Below are 18,138 nucleotides of genomic sequence, written 5' to 3'. Positions count from 1 at the left end.
GCAGCACTTGCTCTTTAGGCTACATATTGAATTCTGTTACGTGAGACACTTTGACAAGTCACAAGGTCAATACTTTTTAAAATGTTGCAGAGCAGACTTGTGACGGGCAAACTATCTGTCCCATAGCAATGTGTACATTTGAACCATGAAGTCAAACTAAACAATAACATCCAGATATTTTTTGGAGAAAATAATATTTAGTCTAAAGTTTGCAGTTACAGTTCATCTCTGCATGTTTTGGGGAAATTTAGTCTTCACTAGTCAAGTTTCCCAAGCATATCAATAATCAGATAACATTCGCAGCAACAAGAAAGCTATTGGATTACTGTTGACAGTTTAGAATATAAAATGATTAAATCTGATTAAACCAGACGTGATCTGGTCCCCAATGTCTTCCTTTGTCTCCAAAATATTATCACTCTCATTTACATGCTTGTTTTTGTTCATTTTCCATCAGAGTAGAAAGTAATGAACGTTATAATAGACGTACACAGCTTTATCTGACCACAGAATCAAAATCCCATCATATACTAATAATAAAAGGCCTGACTGACGCATTAGAAATGAGTTCAATCAGTGATACAACGGTTACAAGACGAGAAGTGCTTTATTTTATTTTGGGAAATAAAGTACGAGTGTGTCTTTGTCACACACGGTCATGTGGCGCTGGACAGAGTATGATTGTTTATAACTATGCCAGAAAAATTTTATTATTAGCACATTTCTTTTTTCATAGACTCGTCAAAAAAATGACATGCCCCATGTCTTAAATGAATACTTTATTAAGTATTTCTTTTTAAGATCCGACTTTTTCAGCCATAGAGACAGGCGATTCCTCAGTAAAGCTAAAGATTAAACAAACTTATATACATACATGTACAGAATAAGTTAAATTCTAAGAAACCGTAGAAAAGAAGATTTACAAAAACAGGTGCCTAAAAAGTTCTCTGCCTTCACGTAACAGTGTTGTTGTGTCCTGAAAGCAAAATAAATCTACATCGATGAAGCCAGAGCGCCGCTTGCGGTCTAGTCAGCTGTGGCTCCATCTTCAGGTTCGTAGCGCTGCAGCTGCAGAGATGGGAGGAGAAAAAGCATCTACGTTAGGCGTGTTGCCTGAAATGACACACACACAGCTCACGGTGAGAACCGGACGAAACGTACCCTTGATTTGAGGTCTTTGTTTTCCTCTGCCAGACGTGCACACCTCTGCCTCAAGTCGATCACCTCCTGCTGTAGAGCCTCCGCGTCGGCTAACGTCTGACCACCAGAATTGAGATGCTCCTTCACAAATCTGGGAGGGAATTTGTTAAAGAAGCCACAGCAAGCAGGGGCCTCCTTTATTAACTTCTGAACATTTCTCTTTATATTTTGTTGGGTGCAGGAATGAGTTCAGTCCCGAGAGGCGGCTCAACTCACTACCTACTAGACAAAAGAGACAATTTCTGCAACCACCCGGTGGTTCAGCTCGTGTGTGTAGAAGGATACTCCAGAGCGTTGTTGGGCTTTTCGGGCTGCTCATACAAAGACACTAGAACTGAAATATAAAAACAAAGTGTTCAATTAAATTGCATAAATAGGGCTGGATATCAAATGTCAAGTATTTGAATCTTTCAAACAATACTTTGCCCTTATTATGCCTTACCACTGGTCAGACTGTCAACAACACCAGCCTTCTCCAAGTATCTCCTAAACTGTTCCCTTTTGGGGTCTGGAGCCTGCAAGAAGAAAAAAAAACCCATCCATTTTATTACCAACAAAACTGTACTTTAATGTCCTCTAATGTCCTGCTTGTTAGTCATTTTCAAAATTAACAGTAAACGTTATTAACGTCAGACATAAACAAAAATGGTCAAATTATGACCTGCAGGAGAAAAATGTTAAGACAAAAAAAAGCAGTTTGGAGTATTTATTGACATTATCTTTACTTAAGTGAATCAACAAACATATACAACACGAGTTGTCACACGTGATACTTCGACTCCCTGATGAGCACCACGTCACCCGACGTTAGCTTAGCCACTCTTAATTTAGCTAAAGGCTAAAGTTAGTAACGTTAAATAAGAAACTGTTTCGGCTAAACATTAGTGTCAGACAACGCGGACAGCAGCAAACACACTTACTCTATAATGTGCCATAGTGACGTAGTCTTTACGGTTGTTTTTCTTCTCGTAGTCACTGCTTTTGGGTCCCGGTTAATTCCGCAAAACCCTACTTTTGAAACGCAGGTAAAGTCGTTAAGTTTCGTTTATGCAACGGGTCTGATGAGCTAGATGCTGCCTTCAGGTGTCCCTTGTAAAAACAATACTGTATCTCACGTAATGATTGGCTAGTGCAAAAAAAACTCATTGGCAGTTGGTTGGGCGCTGGACTCATTACCTCAGTATTTCTACATTTCTCAAAGTCCTGGCTATGCTTCTTGAGAGAGTAAGCACAGATCTAACTCAAATATCTCGTAATAAATTACATGCTACTGAATAGATACAAATATGTTCCCTCAAACTTGAACGTATTATGGACGCGATTAATTCCGACATTGTAGAAAGACATTGAATGCCTTCCCTTTAGTTGATGTCTGGCGCCATCTGCTGGTCATATTGCAGAACACCAGCGGTGCCCACTTTCTAATCGGCTAAATTTTAGCAACCTTCTTCAAATGCTTACTTTTTTAAAAATGTTAAAATTAAATGTTAATGTCGCGAACTTAAATGGCTTCAACCTGTTTTGTTGAGAGCGTGCATTTGCGTATTAATCGGGTGATAGGTCACAAAACAGGTCTGAGTACTAGTCAGGTGACAGCGACAAACCTCAGTAGAGTGACAGGCGCTTCCGACCAATCATTTATCGTCTACGAATTCAGGTAGCGAATCAGAATCAAGGGGGCGGGAACAAAATGCTAGTTTTTTTTTTTCTTTTTTCAAAGGGAGAGGAAATCCGAAATGTGTGGGATCACGCTCGGTGTTTCCAAGTAGCCTGGGCTTTATTGACAAACTCTATTCATTGTGTGACGATAGTTTGTGGCGCACACCGACCGACCGTCCGGTATAAACACGGGTGTGGTGACCGACAAGTAAAGGAGGAGGAGGGGAGGGAAGAGGAGGAAAAGCGACAAAATGTCGATCCAGTACGAGGTGGAACAGCTGGCCGACAGCTACGGGGCTGCGGACTCGTTCCCCAAAGATTTCGGTTATGGTGAAGAGGAGGAGGCCGACATCGAGGACAGCCCGGCGCTGTCCGACAGCAAGCCGAGAATCCTGCTCATGGGTCTGAGGAGAAGCGGCAAATCATCCATACAGAAGGTAAACTGGGGGAGAGATGTTAAACCTACGACGTTAGCCAAAATAGCTAACGAGTCAGTCTAGCATGTCGTAAGTGACATGTGATAGCTATGGACCAGCAGATGACACGTCTAGCTGCACGAGAGAGGGAACTGACATTTAAAAAAAACAAACAGCTAACGAGCAGTTAGCCTCCAGTGTTAGCTTCGTGCAGCTACAAGCAGGGAATCATTAACCAGGTGGACAGGTGACGCTGCGGTGCATCTTTACTGACATATGGACGTCAAAGCACGTGACTGTTTGCTTAACAACTCGTCCAACATGCCAAATATATCTTAGTCGTGTAGCTCTCACGTGACTGCAACCCGACCACACCTACCCTTCTGCAAGTCACTACACTTTGTTTTAAAATCAGTGCATCAGTAATGGCACCTGCAGGGTGGCCAACATGGTCTTTCACATTGTTTTTTAAATCAAAGCTGGATTTTAAGGGGCCCCTAAAGACCCAATGCAATGTGGCCCCCCATGGGCCTCCAAGTCCAGAGCAACCAGTCATCTCTCTTGAAAAATGTTCTAGCCACCCAGATGCCTGACGCAGCTTGTCATGTGATCAATTTACATATTAGATGAAGGCCTAAATAATAGTCACTCTTATTACATATAAGGCATATCAGCACCTCTGTTTTTTCCCCCTATGGCTTCATATATTGGCCTAATATTTTTTATGATATGAGCAGCCATGATCTTTAGTTTCAGGTGAGCTGGTCCACCTGAGATGATCCACCTTTGCTATAAATATATATATATATATATATCTATATATATATATATATATATATATATATATATATATATATATATATATATATATATATATATATATATATATATATATATATATATATATAGATATATAGATTCTGACACATAGTCCCTCTACAAGACATGCCTTAGTCAATATTGTATTTTAATATTTAACATTTAATATGTGCATTTAATTAAATGATCACAACCAATGGACATGCAATGAGCCCGATGCTTCTTTTATTAAAAAGCCTTTTCTTTCGTGTGACACATCTCACGGCACGGTTTTGCTGTCTCACTTATATTCTTCAAGTCTACCGCTTTCAGACGGGCACTGTGGTTGAATAATAGATGACATGCACATTTTTATTATTTATGTTAAAATTAAAGGGGGGGGAAGTAGAATCAGGCCTGATGTAGCGTGACTCGCCAGGAGCCAAGAAACGAACCTAAAGAACGTCAGTTTTCTGTAGTGAAGTGCACACTCTTTGCTATAATCCACACTCCGTCTTAGATTAACGTTCTCCTGTAAGCCTTCACTCTGGGCTGAAAAACATGTGATTTGGCTGCTTTTTTTGCTGGTTCATTTGGCTTTTGACTCAGTGGCCCACACACTGATTTTAAAAATGGCAGCGGTGGAGAGAGAGAGAGAGAGGGCACTCCCAGGTCCTCCACCATCACTCACTGCAACTTACAATCCTACCTGTAGTCAGTAGAGCAGCACCCTGATCAAACTCTAACCTCACTTCATACAGCTGCAGTCTTTTACTGTCTTACTGTGTGACAGCAGGCGGCTGACAAAGTGCTGCATCATACTGAGTCTGCGGCGTGGTGCCCTTTCCCCCCTCTCGCTCTGCATGTGACGTCCAAATGATGTCTTATTGCTTGAATCATTGCGTAAGACAGAATACAATACTGTCTGGATTGAAAGGAAGCAATAATACACTGATGATGGCGAGGAGGTCTATTAAAATGTCTTGGCTGTTAGACCCGGGCGGTTTGTTGTCTTTACATAGATGACTTTGATTTTGAAAACAAATCTCACAAGTGGCAAATTCTGAAAACAAAAATGTAAATTCTACACAGAATCACCAAGACAAGTCACCTGTATTTATACTATTTTAAACATTATTTCTGATTCCAGGTGGTGTTCCACAAAATGTCTCCCAATGAGACGTTGTTCCTGGAGAGCACCAACAAGATCTACAAGGACGACATCTCCAGCAGCTCCTTTGTCAACTTCCAGATTTGGGACTTCCCGGGTCAGGTGGACTTCTTCGACCCCACCTTCGACTACGAGATGATCTTCAGAGGAACCGGGGCTCTGATATTTGTCATCGACGCTCAGGTGAGGGGCAGGGGAAGAAAAGCAAACATGGTGTTTTACCTGCTTTTGCTTTCAAAATCTGACTCATCTTTTAGTGCTGTAAGGTCAAGTTGAAGCCCTCGAGAATAAACCCGGTGATGGACGTCCAAAATAAAAGACAATTACACGCTGTGTCTTTTGATGCCGCCGCTCTAAGTGCTTTCTAGGAGTGATCTCGGCTGCGGCGTTAGCCGATCTGATTGCCGGGTTTGTTTGTACTCGAGGAGGTGCATCGAGTTCGATTAGTATCAGCAGTCGGTCACGCGGTGATATCTGAGAAAACAATGCAGCAGTACGTTTCCTCATACCTGGTCTAAAGCCGATCACAGTGTACACCCGATGATAAGTGCATGAGTCATCCCTGTAACTCTAGACGGCGCGTGTTGCTTCTCCTGCTCATATTTACTGACTGAAGAGATGTGCATGTTGCATATGTATAATAGTATGTCGCTGTCTTCCTCACAGGACGATTATGTGGAGGCCCTGGGCAGGCTTCACCTCACCGTGTCTCGGGCCTACCGAGTCAACCCAGAGATCAACTTTGAGGTGTTCATCCACAAAGTGGACGGCCTCTCGGACGACCACAAGATCGAAACCCAGAGAGACATCCACCAGAGAGCCAACGACGACCTGGCCGACGCCAGCTTAGAGAAGCTGCATCTCAGGTGACATTTTATTACTTTACTTCCACATCCGTACGAGGCTGAAGAAGGCGTCGTGTATCCCCGCTGTCTATGCAATCGCATGTCGGTACGGAGTCATTTCAATTTATGGTGCCTCACACCAATTCACAGCGTCTCTCCTGTTATCTGTGCATGTTTAGTTTAGCTATCAGTTCTTATTACTGCGTCGCTATAAAGAACATGCACACAGGCCCTGGTCTCTCAGCTAGTCACACCTGAGTCCCATCAATATAAAACTATGATAAGAACACCTGTACTAGACGATGGTTTAATCCAATATGAAAATACACCAGGTTGTCCTTATTCATTTTAAAATAGTGCTTTTTTAAAACCACACACATGCACAGACACACTGCAACAAAGAGGTAACTCTAATAAACACTGTGTCAGAGTCAAAGGGTTACTCTGCTATTTCAATGCATGACTCAACAGCGATGTCCTGTGAACACTGCATATCTCTCCAGAATTTCAAGTTTTCATCAGCTACAAAAATTGCCTCTTTTTTTTTTTGCATTGTCATCATTTTTTTCCAGATGATCCAGAGGGGTTTTAATGAGTTATTTATCTCTTTTAAGGAACTTTCAACCCTTCAGTTCATCTGAATATATCCATATCACCAAAGTTAGAGATACATGGTTTTGTTTGGATTAACAGCCACCATCAACAACCAACCGTAGAGCCCTAATTCTTACCCACACATCAGTAATGTTTTTCAAACCAAATCACACTTTGTATTAAATATTCACAGCAAGACTTTGATCTGCAGAGCGCATTTACCCAAATTTGATCAAAAACCTAGTTGCAGCTTAGAAATGAGCCGTAACAGGTTGGTACTGCCGACTCATGCAGAGAGCAGTAAGTACTCCGAGTACTTACTGACTGTGTTTTGTTAATGTGTGTCAGAGGTTTTATCTGCATGTTATTTATAACTTCTTCAATACCATTTTTCAAAGGTTCTTTCTCTAATGTAGCTCATCCTATGATGTTTGGTTACTTGTAACTGTAGTTGTTCTATTAATTAAACATGTTAATTCAGTATCTGTTTTAAAACACCATGTTCCTGCTACCACAACACACGTAGGTGTTAACAGCCAGTCATACCCACTGCATTCAAGTAGTGTGAAGTTTCAAAGTGGAAATAAGAGTTTCATTAATTTTTCCACCTCAGTCTGCACTTGTAGTACAACTTCAGCGTTATTGGAACTTGTAATGTAATCCTGGAGTGGAGTCTTTCATCGAGATGCTTCGGACATTATGTGGAACTATGTGAAAAGTTATTTTGTGACACAGTAGTTGAGGGGAGAAGCTGATTGGCTGGTTGGTTCTGTGACTTCAGCAGTGTTACTGTGAGATTCCTCTTTGACCTCCTAATGAAGAAACAACGCTTCACATACCAGAGCTGTTACTCAGATCTGACATATTTATATGTACATATAATAGATTATTTATTTAAGAGGTAGAAAGAAATGGAGTTGAGCTGAAATGATTGACTGATTGAATACTTCATGGCGGTATTGTTAATTGATTAAAGAAGTAATTTAAATCCTTTTTTATGAACACGATGGTAATTATTGTGCTTGTTGATTTTGAGGGTTTGTTGAGCATGAACTATGGATTAGTTGATGAACATTTTAGTAGTTCCAGCCTCTCAAATATGAGAACAAAACCAACACGTCACTTTCACTGTTTTTATGACAATTTAAAGACAACGATTCATCGATCAATAGATTTCTGAATATAATGAGAATAAGTCATTTAAACAAAGCCTAAAAGCACTCTTTAACTGCAGCCTGTGACCTGACTCACTGTGTAGAAACTGTACGACCTGAAACGGGACGTCCCGGCTGATCTCTGCAGTGCTCTCCTGTTGTTGTTGTTGTTGTTGTTGTCTGGCCCGCGTTGGCTCGCGCTGCACTGTGTTTTATGTGGGGTGAGATTCTTGTTTATTGCGGTTCGACAGCCGGAGCCGTCCCGGATATATAGCGACGCTGAGAAGGCTTTTTTTATTTATCCCCCTCCGGTGCTTTCTCCTCTGTAATGCGTTGTAAAGTTTAGCCTCTGCCAAATGTATGCAGACCGTTTGGCTCAAGTCGCTGGCGTCCTCAGAGTCTGACCTCCTTTGTTTTTCTATCTCAGTAACAAAGCTCTTTGAGTCACGTGTGTCCAGTTTTGCGAACATTTCGTTTTTTATTCCTGTGTTTTTATGTCTGAATCAGCTTTGATTAACCGCTCCACCGTCCATCGTCATGTGATCTCGTCGTGACTGTCTGTATTTGTACCTGCTATCGTATGCGTTTTTAAGGAAGTGAGAAGTGTTCCCTACTAGTGACTGCCTATTCACTTCCTCTTTGTTTTTTTGTCCTTCAGCTTTTACTTGACGAGTATTTATGACCACTCCATCTTTGAGGCCTTCAGCAAAGTGGTGCAGAAGCTCATCCCTCAGCTTCCCACCCTGGAGAACCTCCTCAACATCTTCATCTCAGTAAGTAAACTCAGAGCGGCCAAACACTTTGTAAATCTGGCTTGTCGTGAAGTTTGTCACCGAGCAGCGTGATTAATGCGTGACGGCCGGCGTTACGTGAGTCACTGCCAGCTCTGATGCCACTTTATGGGGAGCAGTTCCTCCAAAGCCCTCGTAGTGGTTGATTGTGATGCTGCACTCGTTCTCAATGATGCATTTCCAATGATATTGCAACAAGCACTCCTGCCTCACATGATCCAAAATGAACTAACTGTTCTGGTTCTGTGTGAAGCTCCGACTCTCTTTTTTTATGTTACATTTCATAAGTACTGAGAAATACTTCAAAGAGCATTTAATTGAACCCTGCCTTTTAGAATTACTCGCAAGATTTATCTTGATTTTTGTTTGTATGTTTGTCGTCTGTTAGCACACATCCTGTCACGACTGAATGATTTAAAGTGGCATTTAAAACATAAAGTGAAACCCTGTACTTTGAAGATTCACTATCATGGTATCTGGAATTTGAATGATTGTACCAGTGTATTTACGTTTCAATATGTGTGTTGATTAACTCTGGAAAATCATTAATGGATAAAATATGCGCCAGACGGGTCTGTTTGTGTCTAATTCAGCAAATAAAATATCAAATGCTGGTACTTCATCACGTTGAGGCAAAATCGATTATAAAATCGTAACATAAATACTGTACACCCAGAAATATTACAGGCTACCTACCGCAGTATAAACAGAATAAATATCTAGGGCTGAAACAATTAATCGATAAGCCGTTCGTCAGAATATTAATCTGCAAAGATTTTTGTTTCTACCGTTATACTAATTAATTAATTAATTTTCTAATATTCTTTTCAGAAACACGGAAAATTCACCAGATTCTGAGATGTTAATGTTGTCCTCTATGATTGGAAACTGAGTGTCTTTTGGGTTTTGGATTGTTGACGTGACAAAACTAACTTTATTACGTTTACTATTGTCTCACATTTTAATACCAAATGATAAATAATAGTATAATAATAATAGTTGTTGCCCTTGTCTCCAAGCATTATGTCATCATATCGCCCTCTCCTTCTGTCTAAATGCCAACTGTCCAATGTCTTAACCGTAGACCTAATGCCCCTTTTGTCTCTTCCTCCTTCATTTCTCTTCCTCTCTCTCATCTTCATCAATGGCAGAATTCGGGGATAGAGAAGGCCTTTCTGTTTGACGTGGTCAGTAAGATCTACATCGCCACAGACAGCTCTCCTGTCGACATGCAGTCCTACGAACTGTGCTGCGACATGATCGACGTGGTCATCGACGTCTCCTGCATCTACGGGTGAGTGTGATCTAAACTTTAAATGACATATTAAATACAGGAAAAAAAGCATTTAGGATATAGAGTTCGCCCCCCTGTGTTTTCTGCGGGTACTTTGATTGAAGCGCGACTTCATTTCTGCGTTTATTTGCTTAATTAATCCACATTTTCCCCTGAACGTTGTGGTGTTGTTCCGCATCAGTCTGAGGGAGGACGGCAGCGGCAGTGCCTACGACAAGGAGTCCTTGGCCATCATTAAGCTCAACAACACGACGGTGCTGTACCTCAAAGAGGTCACCAAGTTCCTGGCCCTCGTCTGCATCCTGCGAGAAGAAAGCTTCGAGCGCAAAGGTAACAAACCTGTGATCAGCTGCAGCTCGTTTGGCTTAATTAGGCGAATAGTGACGTGGCTTTGAGTTGAGTTTGATATTTTCTTCCACGTTATTTGCAGCGAGTGATTGTGTGTTTGTGTGTGTGTCTGCATGTATACAGAGAGTATAGAGTACAAACAAGGTCAGACCAGATCACAAACTATTGCTCAACCTCTCAAAAGTAACCATGAAGTTAAATCCACACCTGTCAGTCTCCACATGGAGTACACATCATCAGCCTGAAAAAAAACGTTTGGGATGTAATGGAGTAACTAGTTTATGGGAATTAATTTGTGGATGTTAGATGCATGAAAATAAATACTAAGTGAGTAGTTCTTGAGAGTATTTTATCTCTACCTTTCTTGCACTTTTCATGTTCTTGCAGTGCATCGCAAATAATAGCCAAACATGCACTGACACTGAAAATGCACCAAATAATCAATCGTGCATGTTAGTCAGCACATAAGTTCACCTATGACCCTTTGATGTGCTGACCCAACGTTACTTTATCTACACCCCGTTCAAAGATTGCAAAACACAAGAACATCAAGACTTTTCACTGACTGTGAAAGTCACAATGCCAGACTCGTGTGTGTCCTAACAGAGTCTGTGTCTCTGTTGCCTCCTTTAGGATTAATAGACTACAATTTCCACTGTTTCCGGAAGGCCATCCATGAAGTATTCGAGGTGGGCGTCTCCGCCCAGCGTCCCCAGACGGTGGGCTCGCCCTGCACCAAGGCCGTCGCACTGAACGGCACGCCGCGCAACACCGTCTAAACACTGATGCTAAATTTAAAAAAACAAAAAAAAGACGGGAGAGGGAAGGAAAGCTGGAGAAGGGCCTGAGAGCCTGTAGAGGAGAGACTACTAAACCGGGGCTCACGCCAATCCCAATCCCTTCGCCCCCAAAGTACTGTGAGACGGCACTGGAGCACAGCGGGGTTAGGGCTTCTCGAGCTGAGACGGAAGGGAAATTCAAGCGTTCGTTTCAGGTGAATGCGACGGCACCGCGTTGGCTGTGAGGAAGTCGAAGAGAGTAAAACTGCACCTGGACAGGAAAAAGGTTCGGGATCTTTCTTTTTGGATTCCCTAAAGCGGTCAAAGGCCGCGATAATAAGCTGCTGGTCCCTCTTAACGAACAATGTGAGGAGGGAAAACAAACCCTTGTTGTCACCGCTTGCTCATGGACAAGCGGTGACGTCAGTTTTGCAGGAATCTGTCTCGTGATGAACCCACCCCGACCACTTCTGTGCTAAATAAAAAAAAAAAAGAAATAAAAAAAAAAAGATGGTGGATGTGAACTGCTGGTCCTAACACACACATGTTCAGAGATGGCCTTATGTAGATGAAGCTTGTGTGCAGTGCAAGCGTTCTCTCAGCACCACTCACCTCACGCTACCTGAATGCTGCCCGAAACTCGCTTTTTGGTTTCACTCGTGAAGGGAAAACAAGGTTTTGTGAGCAGACTGAAAAGGGATTGTGTTGTCCATCTAACTTGGTCTTGTGTGTGTGTGTGTGTGTGTGTGAATGCAGGTCTATATATATGTGTGTGTGTGTGTGTGTGTGTGTGTGTGTGTGTGTGCGTGTGTGTGTGTGTGTGTGTGTGTGTGTGTCACTGAAAGGTTTAAATTAGATCCCAGACTGGGACCTTTACAGAAAGAATTTATGTCCTCCTTCTCAATAACAGCAGATTAGCATAATTAAACTCTTTTCAATCAGTGAAAGTAACTTTTCTGTGTTGTGCTCCACTGAAAATCAAACTTTTGATTAAGTTTGTGATAGTTAGTAAAAAATAGAAATTTGGAAATTGTCTTTAAAAATAAGAAGCACAATGATTTAATGGCTCAGTCAACAGAGAAACAATGAGAACATGTCATGGTGAAAGCCTCATTTGTTGCCATCTAAGAAAGCAAAGTATTGGGTTGAGACGCAGGTCTGATGCAGGATTCACGCTCCACATCGTCAGTCTGAAACATTTTGGGATGATGATGATGATGATGATGATGATATGAACCGGTTGAAACATGCATGTTTTTCCCCCACCTACGGTTTCAGTCCTGCCCCAGAATGATTAACCCATGTTGTGTATTTAGTTTGGCTCTGTTCAGCCGGGTCCACCATAACAAAATGAACCCATTCCAAGCATGCGTCCGTCGGTGTGTTGTCAACCATAACACTGCTCATTGCATTCAAAGGGGAGGAAGTGAAAATGAAGCTAACCAAGACAATTGCACGCATAAACGAGGAGGGATAAAGACCAAATTCCATTACTTTTGCCATTTACAGCGACACACAATATGTTCGTGCCTGTGTGTTTATTTCAGGGGTGAGATGTGGGAACTCTGGCTGCTCATAAAGAACAGGACCCTGACTCACGAAGCAGCAATGACGAGTCATCTTGATCCATTTGTCGGGTAAAAAGCCTGTTTTGGGTTTTTTTTTTTACTTGTCAAAGTTATTTTGATAACTCTATGACGTTGCTTCTTGAAACAGGCTCCAGACGTTCAACCTAGTCACTATCAGTCAGCAGAAGATAAACACTTGCACATCAGAACTGTGATGGATGATTGATTTCATGTATTGTGATGCTATACTATGTGAAATAAATGAAAATTTAAATTTTAGTTTTGTTGTTAATGTTATTGGCACAGTCGTACACACATTCTCTAACCTCTTTTTAAATATATAAAATCATTAACAATCTGTTGTACTGCTTTATATTACGAGGCATCACGCGTTCATTCTCAACAGCCTTTAATCTGATACAAACCTACAAGCAAACACAAGATGGCGCTGTAGGATTACTCCATCGTTTCCCCAAAAATGTATTGTTAAACGTTTTGATCCCTTCCACAAGCCCACCAACTGTTTTCATACTTGTTATATTTACAGTTAGCATGCACCGTCATTATACAGCCGTCCGTTAAAGCACGACTATAAACGTCAGCAGCTCCTAAAACCACGGAGCAGTACGGAGAACCCTGCAGTATAACCGTAGCTTATTCAGTATTGATGTAACATCGGCTGTAGCTCGCATACAATCTGTTAGGAAGAGAAGGCCGCGTTTTCTGGATATTTTCTATACATTAACAGTCTAAAAGACCTCTTAACCTTTGCTGAAATGCTTAAAATAGTAAATACAATATCTAATTTTCTTGAGTTGGCATTATGAGTGAGGAGGAGGAGGAGGAGGGGGGTTAGTGCACATAAAAACAACTCGCTGAATAGCTTCAGCGTGCAAGTTATTCACCAGTTAAGTTAAATAAGCCTCACAGCTACTGTCACGAGCCATTATGTGGGGAGTAGGCGAGACAGCTAAACACCACTTCCACACAATTTAGATGCAATAAAACACTGACAGCTTTTTTTATCCACTTCATTAAGCCAGTAATTTCTTATAAAAATCTCCCGCATTAATCCTGGCCATGGTTTCCCCGCGGTTCCTTAAGATCTCCTCCAACCTTAGCCGCCGTGCTTTGATGCTTACTCAAATAGGCGCTAATTTGAGATAAATTATGCATCCGCATGTAGACTTCCCATGCCAAGGAATATAAAGTGCGACACTCTGAAAGATGGTGAATTAAAGCAAAGTGTGATATCTTGACGGCCTAATGGCAGATAGGTTAGACCTGTCAGCCTGATGGTTTGTTGATCTGCGAGTCGCTTCGTGTTTCGGTGGAAAGGGGAGAGGTCGTGTTTATGATGTTCTGAAGGTTATTTGGACTCATTTGGGCGGGATGGCTGTAGAGCCGGTGCACCGGGCCCTTTAATGGAGTTATACTGAAATCTTAATTTAGCTTTTAAGGGTAATGAAATAAGACAAAAGTTGTTTCCACTCAGGGAAATGCAGCTGTTACAGCAGCAGGAGTAAAAGAACAGATGCATACATTTAGTTTAAAAGATATATATAAATATATATATATATATATAATACTAGATGTTCATAATTACATAGTATTCTGTTTGCAGTAGCAGTAGATTCTACTACATAAAAAGGAAAAACAAATTCAAATATATACAGCAACATAAATAGTAACTATTAAGTGTATTGAGACAAAAAACAAAGTCACCGAAGTTTCAATAAAAAGTGGATCAGAATTTCCACTGTGTTTTAAGCGTTACCGGCTTGACAAAACAGTTATTGCACGAGTACCAGTAAAATCAAAATGTGTCTTATAATGCAAGACACAGTGCTAAGATTACAGATGGCAATGTCTTTATAATCTAGACGAACTAATGATCGATGAAATATATCATTTGGTGGATGCCTGTATCCTGAGCATCCTTTGCCAGAGTGTGCAAATACTTAATGAAAGCTTTTACTTAATGGCCAGGATGAAATAACATCAGCAACCCTCACTGAATGTAAAGTGATTTAAATAACAATAAAAACAAATATAACTTCCAAACGTGAGTTTGAGTCAAATTCTAATGAAGAAATTGGTGAAAATCATAACCCTATACGAACCACATGAGCACCTGGATCATCTGATACCCACTGAATAATTCAGTGTCTTAATACTCTCTCTAGATGGGGCTGTTGTCTGCTGTTTCAGCGGGTTTGTCCCTCGCTCTTCCCTCAGCCTTTCTGCTCCACAGTGCAGGCAACATGGAGATCAACATCACACAGAGGGAGAGAGAGAGAGAGAGAGAGAGAGAGAGAGAGAGAGATGGAGAGAAGGAAGAGGAGAAGTTGAGGAAGCAGTGGTGAGAGAGAGAGGGCCGCATGATGTACAACTGTAATTTGGCAACGTAGCAGCTGCTGAAATTGCTTTGCTTTATCAAAGGCAACACTGCTTCACCCCCCCCCCCCTCCACCCCCCTTGTCCCTAATAAGAAAGCTTAACCAATAATGAAATAAAGGCAGAACATACTGTTGCCTGTGATGTCACGCTCACTTCCGCTCGCCGGGCCCGCCCTTCATTTTAGACGTCTTAGTATCATCACGACAATGATATTGCCATTAGGTTCTTAATAAAACTCAGTCAGCCGCGCGTTATCTCCCATCTTTACATTTTATTAGCCATGCTTATGAGAGACGAGGAGGGAAAATGATGAGACTAAGTGAGACGTCTCAGATAGGTGACGGATGTAATACAGGCTTCATTTGTTATATTGTAAGGTAATGCAGCTTCAGTGAGTGTAATTATGTGGCATGGACATGGCTCTCAGCAGCACGTCTCTGACGAGTACACGCTATGGTTTTTTTAGCTTCTTCTGCTACTTCTGGACAAAATGAGATGAAGTTTCCAGTTGTTAATGAAAGGACAAGATGCAACGACAACATACTTTGATTAAAAGTCGGTTGCTGTGATATTTACAACGTCACTTTTTCATATCTAATATGCCCAAGGGTAAGGATATGGGTTGTGAAACTTACATAATAGTAGATATTACAATAACAGTTCAGACGTTCAGTTTCAGCTGTTTTCTTTAAAAGCAGAAATGTAAATAATGGGACATTATGTGCCACACCTCTTCCAGTTTCTGATTTGATGTTCTTCTGTTTCCATCGGGAATAAGAGGAATTTCCGTGACACATTTCTTTTTATTACGCTTCTCCTGTTTTTTTGTTGTTGCAGATAACTGTTAGAGTTGATGGGATGAGTTGATTGATGGAAAAGTAACCGTCAACTACCAATTAATCATTTAAGTACATTCTCAAGGATAAATGCCACACATTCCTTTGTTCCAGGCTGATGAATCGATTAATTGAGAAAATAATTGTCAGGTTATCGACTATAAAAATAATTGGTAGTTGCAGCTGCAGAGTCTATTTGGTTGATTCATTTGCAACGTTTAAATAGTTCTGTTGCAAAAAGTTTAAAAGTAGTGGGATTCAAGGGATATTGAGGTATCAGAAAAATTATTTAATCCCATTATTCAAACAATCTTTCCACATATTGCTATCCAACCGATACACAAACAAAAAATAAACCATAGTGTGAGCCTTCTGTTGCAATTGAGTCTTATAAGAAACTGAAACACACCCACCTTTAGATATCCTCCTTTTTATTCACACCTTTCCAGTTTACCAAACTACCCTGACTGCTCTTAATCTGCAGCAGAGGGAGGAGCCGGAGAGGGACAGGAGAGGGGAAGGATAACGAAAGTGGGAGTTAGAGGAAGGGACAGGCGTCTCCTGCGTTTTTCTCGGTCAGGCAGCAGAGCGTGGAGCGGAGAGGCCAGCGGGCCAGCAGCCAGCTAATGGGGACCAGCAGTGAGCAGGGGCCGGGGCCAGGGCTGACAAAAGGAGCAGCGACAGATGCCATTATCTCAGCCTCATGCAGATACAATGGAGCTGGACGGCACAGGCCCCCGACACTGACAGACGTGCACGATCGTGTGTGTGTGTGTGTGTGTGTGTGTGTGTGTGTGTGTGTGTGTGTGTGTGTGTGCGTGGAGGGCCTGTGTGGGCTAAGAGAGGGAACATGTGTGTGTACACTGTGAGGTTAATGGAACACGATAGAGGAGAAGTGGATTATCGTGGAGACTACAATTCCTTGGTAACACTTGTCTGAGCTCCTCTGCGCACCATGCATGCATGCATGCGCGCGCGTGTGTGTGTGTGTGTGTGTGTGTGCGCTGTATGCAATTGGAGTGTGTATTTGAGTACAGCCTACATGACCCTGTCTTGTTACAGTCAGACAGCCAGATCAGTCACCCATCACTTGCTTAGAATTCAGGGGGCGTCGTGAAAAGCGCATCACATTTGGTAGCAAATTTCACCGGGTGCTTCCTTTTGACCTTAAAATATGCAGCGTTCACTCCACTCAAGGATGTTCTGGCCATTTGGAGAACCAAAAAAAAAAAACGTGTCAGGGTGGGGTTTTGGATGGGGGGGGGGGGGGAGTGTGTGAGGGGGATATGGCGATGCGTTTAGCAGGATTGGCAAAGGCAGAGAAGGGCTGTTAAGCAGCAGTTTCTTTTTGGAAAAGGGATAAGAAATGTGAGCTTTAGCCAGTGTGGTGCGGTGACATGGGACAGCGTTATTGACTGTGGCGGCGCACGCTGACAGTGGATTGTCAGCCCCTGCAGTCATTTGCCAGACTGAGCGAACGCAGGGATCAGAGTTTTTGGAGCTTAGAGAACGAGAAAGACGAAAGAAAGTGAGACAGAGAGGAATGGCAAAGTGTGGGGGGGGGGGAGAGCAAAGACTGGCAGTCATACAAATGCTTGAGTATACACATAACACACACACACACACACACACACACACACACACATGCACACACTGTGCTGTGGACGCCGCCCCGCTGAGTGTCTGACACTGATGCTGCCAGACTAATCAGGGTTCTCTCTCTCTCTCTCTCTCTTGCTCATTAGTGTTCGAGAACAAACCAGACAGTCGTGACGTCGTGATGACGTTGTGTTTTGCTGTTGTGCCCGCGTTCGTTCGAGAGGCTCCAGTTTTGAGTTTTGAGTTTGGTGTTAAGTCCTAGTTTTCATGGCGCTCCAAACAAGTCAATGTCCTACTTCTAATGGCACCCCACGTGACACAAGTAGCAATCTTTTAGTTAGTGGTGGTATAAGTTCTGCTTGCTTTCTTAGATCAAGCCTAATGAGCTTACTTTTACAAAAACACACACACATAAAGTGCTTCAATGAGGATTTTAAAGATTGACAACAAAAAAAAGTAGGCTAATATAATCCTCACTTTCACAGAACGGCTGCCCGTCACAGAGAACAAGTCCAATGGTGTTAATTGGACATGCGCAAATTTAAATAAAACTTTCCTTAATTACTCTATGCCAGTTTGGAGGCAGGCCTGTAGTTTGCTGTCAACACCACGTAAAGAAAAGATTGAGGAAGAACATTTTTAAAACTGGAAGGAAAACTAATGATGATTCCAAAGTTACAGGTAAT

General features: G+C 41.9%; 2 protein-coding genes across 2 annotated transcripts; one reads left to right on the top strand and one right to left on the bottom strand.

Moving 5' to 3' along the window:
* Positions 1–597: 597 nt before the first annotated feature.
* LOC306700317 (c-Myc-binding protein-like) lies at positions 598–2,261 on the bottom strand. Its single transcript, XM_079165309.1, has 5 exons — positions 2,121–2,261; positions 1,643–1,715; positions 1,486–1,534; positions 1,162–1,291; positions 598–1,068 (listed from the first exon to the last, which is right to left on the bottom strand). Exons 1-5 carry the CDS (start codon positions 2,133–2,135, stop codon positions 1,027–1,029), a joined length of 309 nt encoding a protein of 102 aa, XP_079021435.1. The 5' UTR covers positions 2,136–2,261; the 3' UTR covers positions 598–1,026.
* Positions 2,262–2,892: 631 nt separating this feature from the next.
* Positions 2,893–12,896, top strand: rragca (Ras-related GTP binding Ca). The gene is made up of 7 exons (XM_079164104.1): positions 2,893–3,296; positions 5,224–5,427; positions 5,911–6,110; positions 8,496–8,610; positions 9,780–9,922; positions 10,104–10,252; positions 10,904–12,896. Exons 1-7 carry the CDS (start codon positions 3,111–3,113, stop codon positions 11,047–11,049), a joined length of 1,143 nt encoding a protein of 380 aa, XP_079020230.1. The 5' UTR covers positions 2,893–3,110; the 3' UTR covers positions 11,050–12,896.
* The last annotated feature ends 5,242 nt before the right edge of the window (positions 12,897–18,138 follow it).

Source organism: Pholis gunnellus (assembly GCF_910591455.1).
Source record: "Pholis gunnellus genome assembly, chromosome: 8".
Classification (NCBI taxonomy): Eukaryota; Metazoa; Chordata; class Actinopteri; order Perciformes; family Pholidae; genus Pholis; species Pholis gunnellus.
Note: the sequence above shows the minus strand (reverse complement) of the source record. Positions and strands in the feature narration are given on the sequence as shown.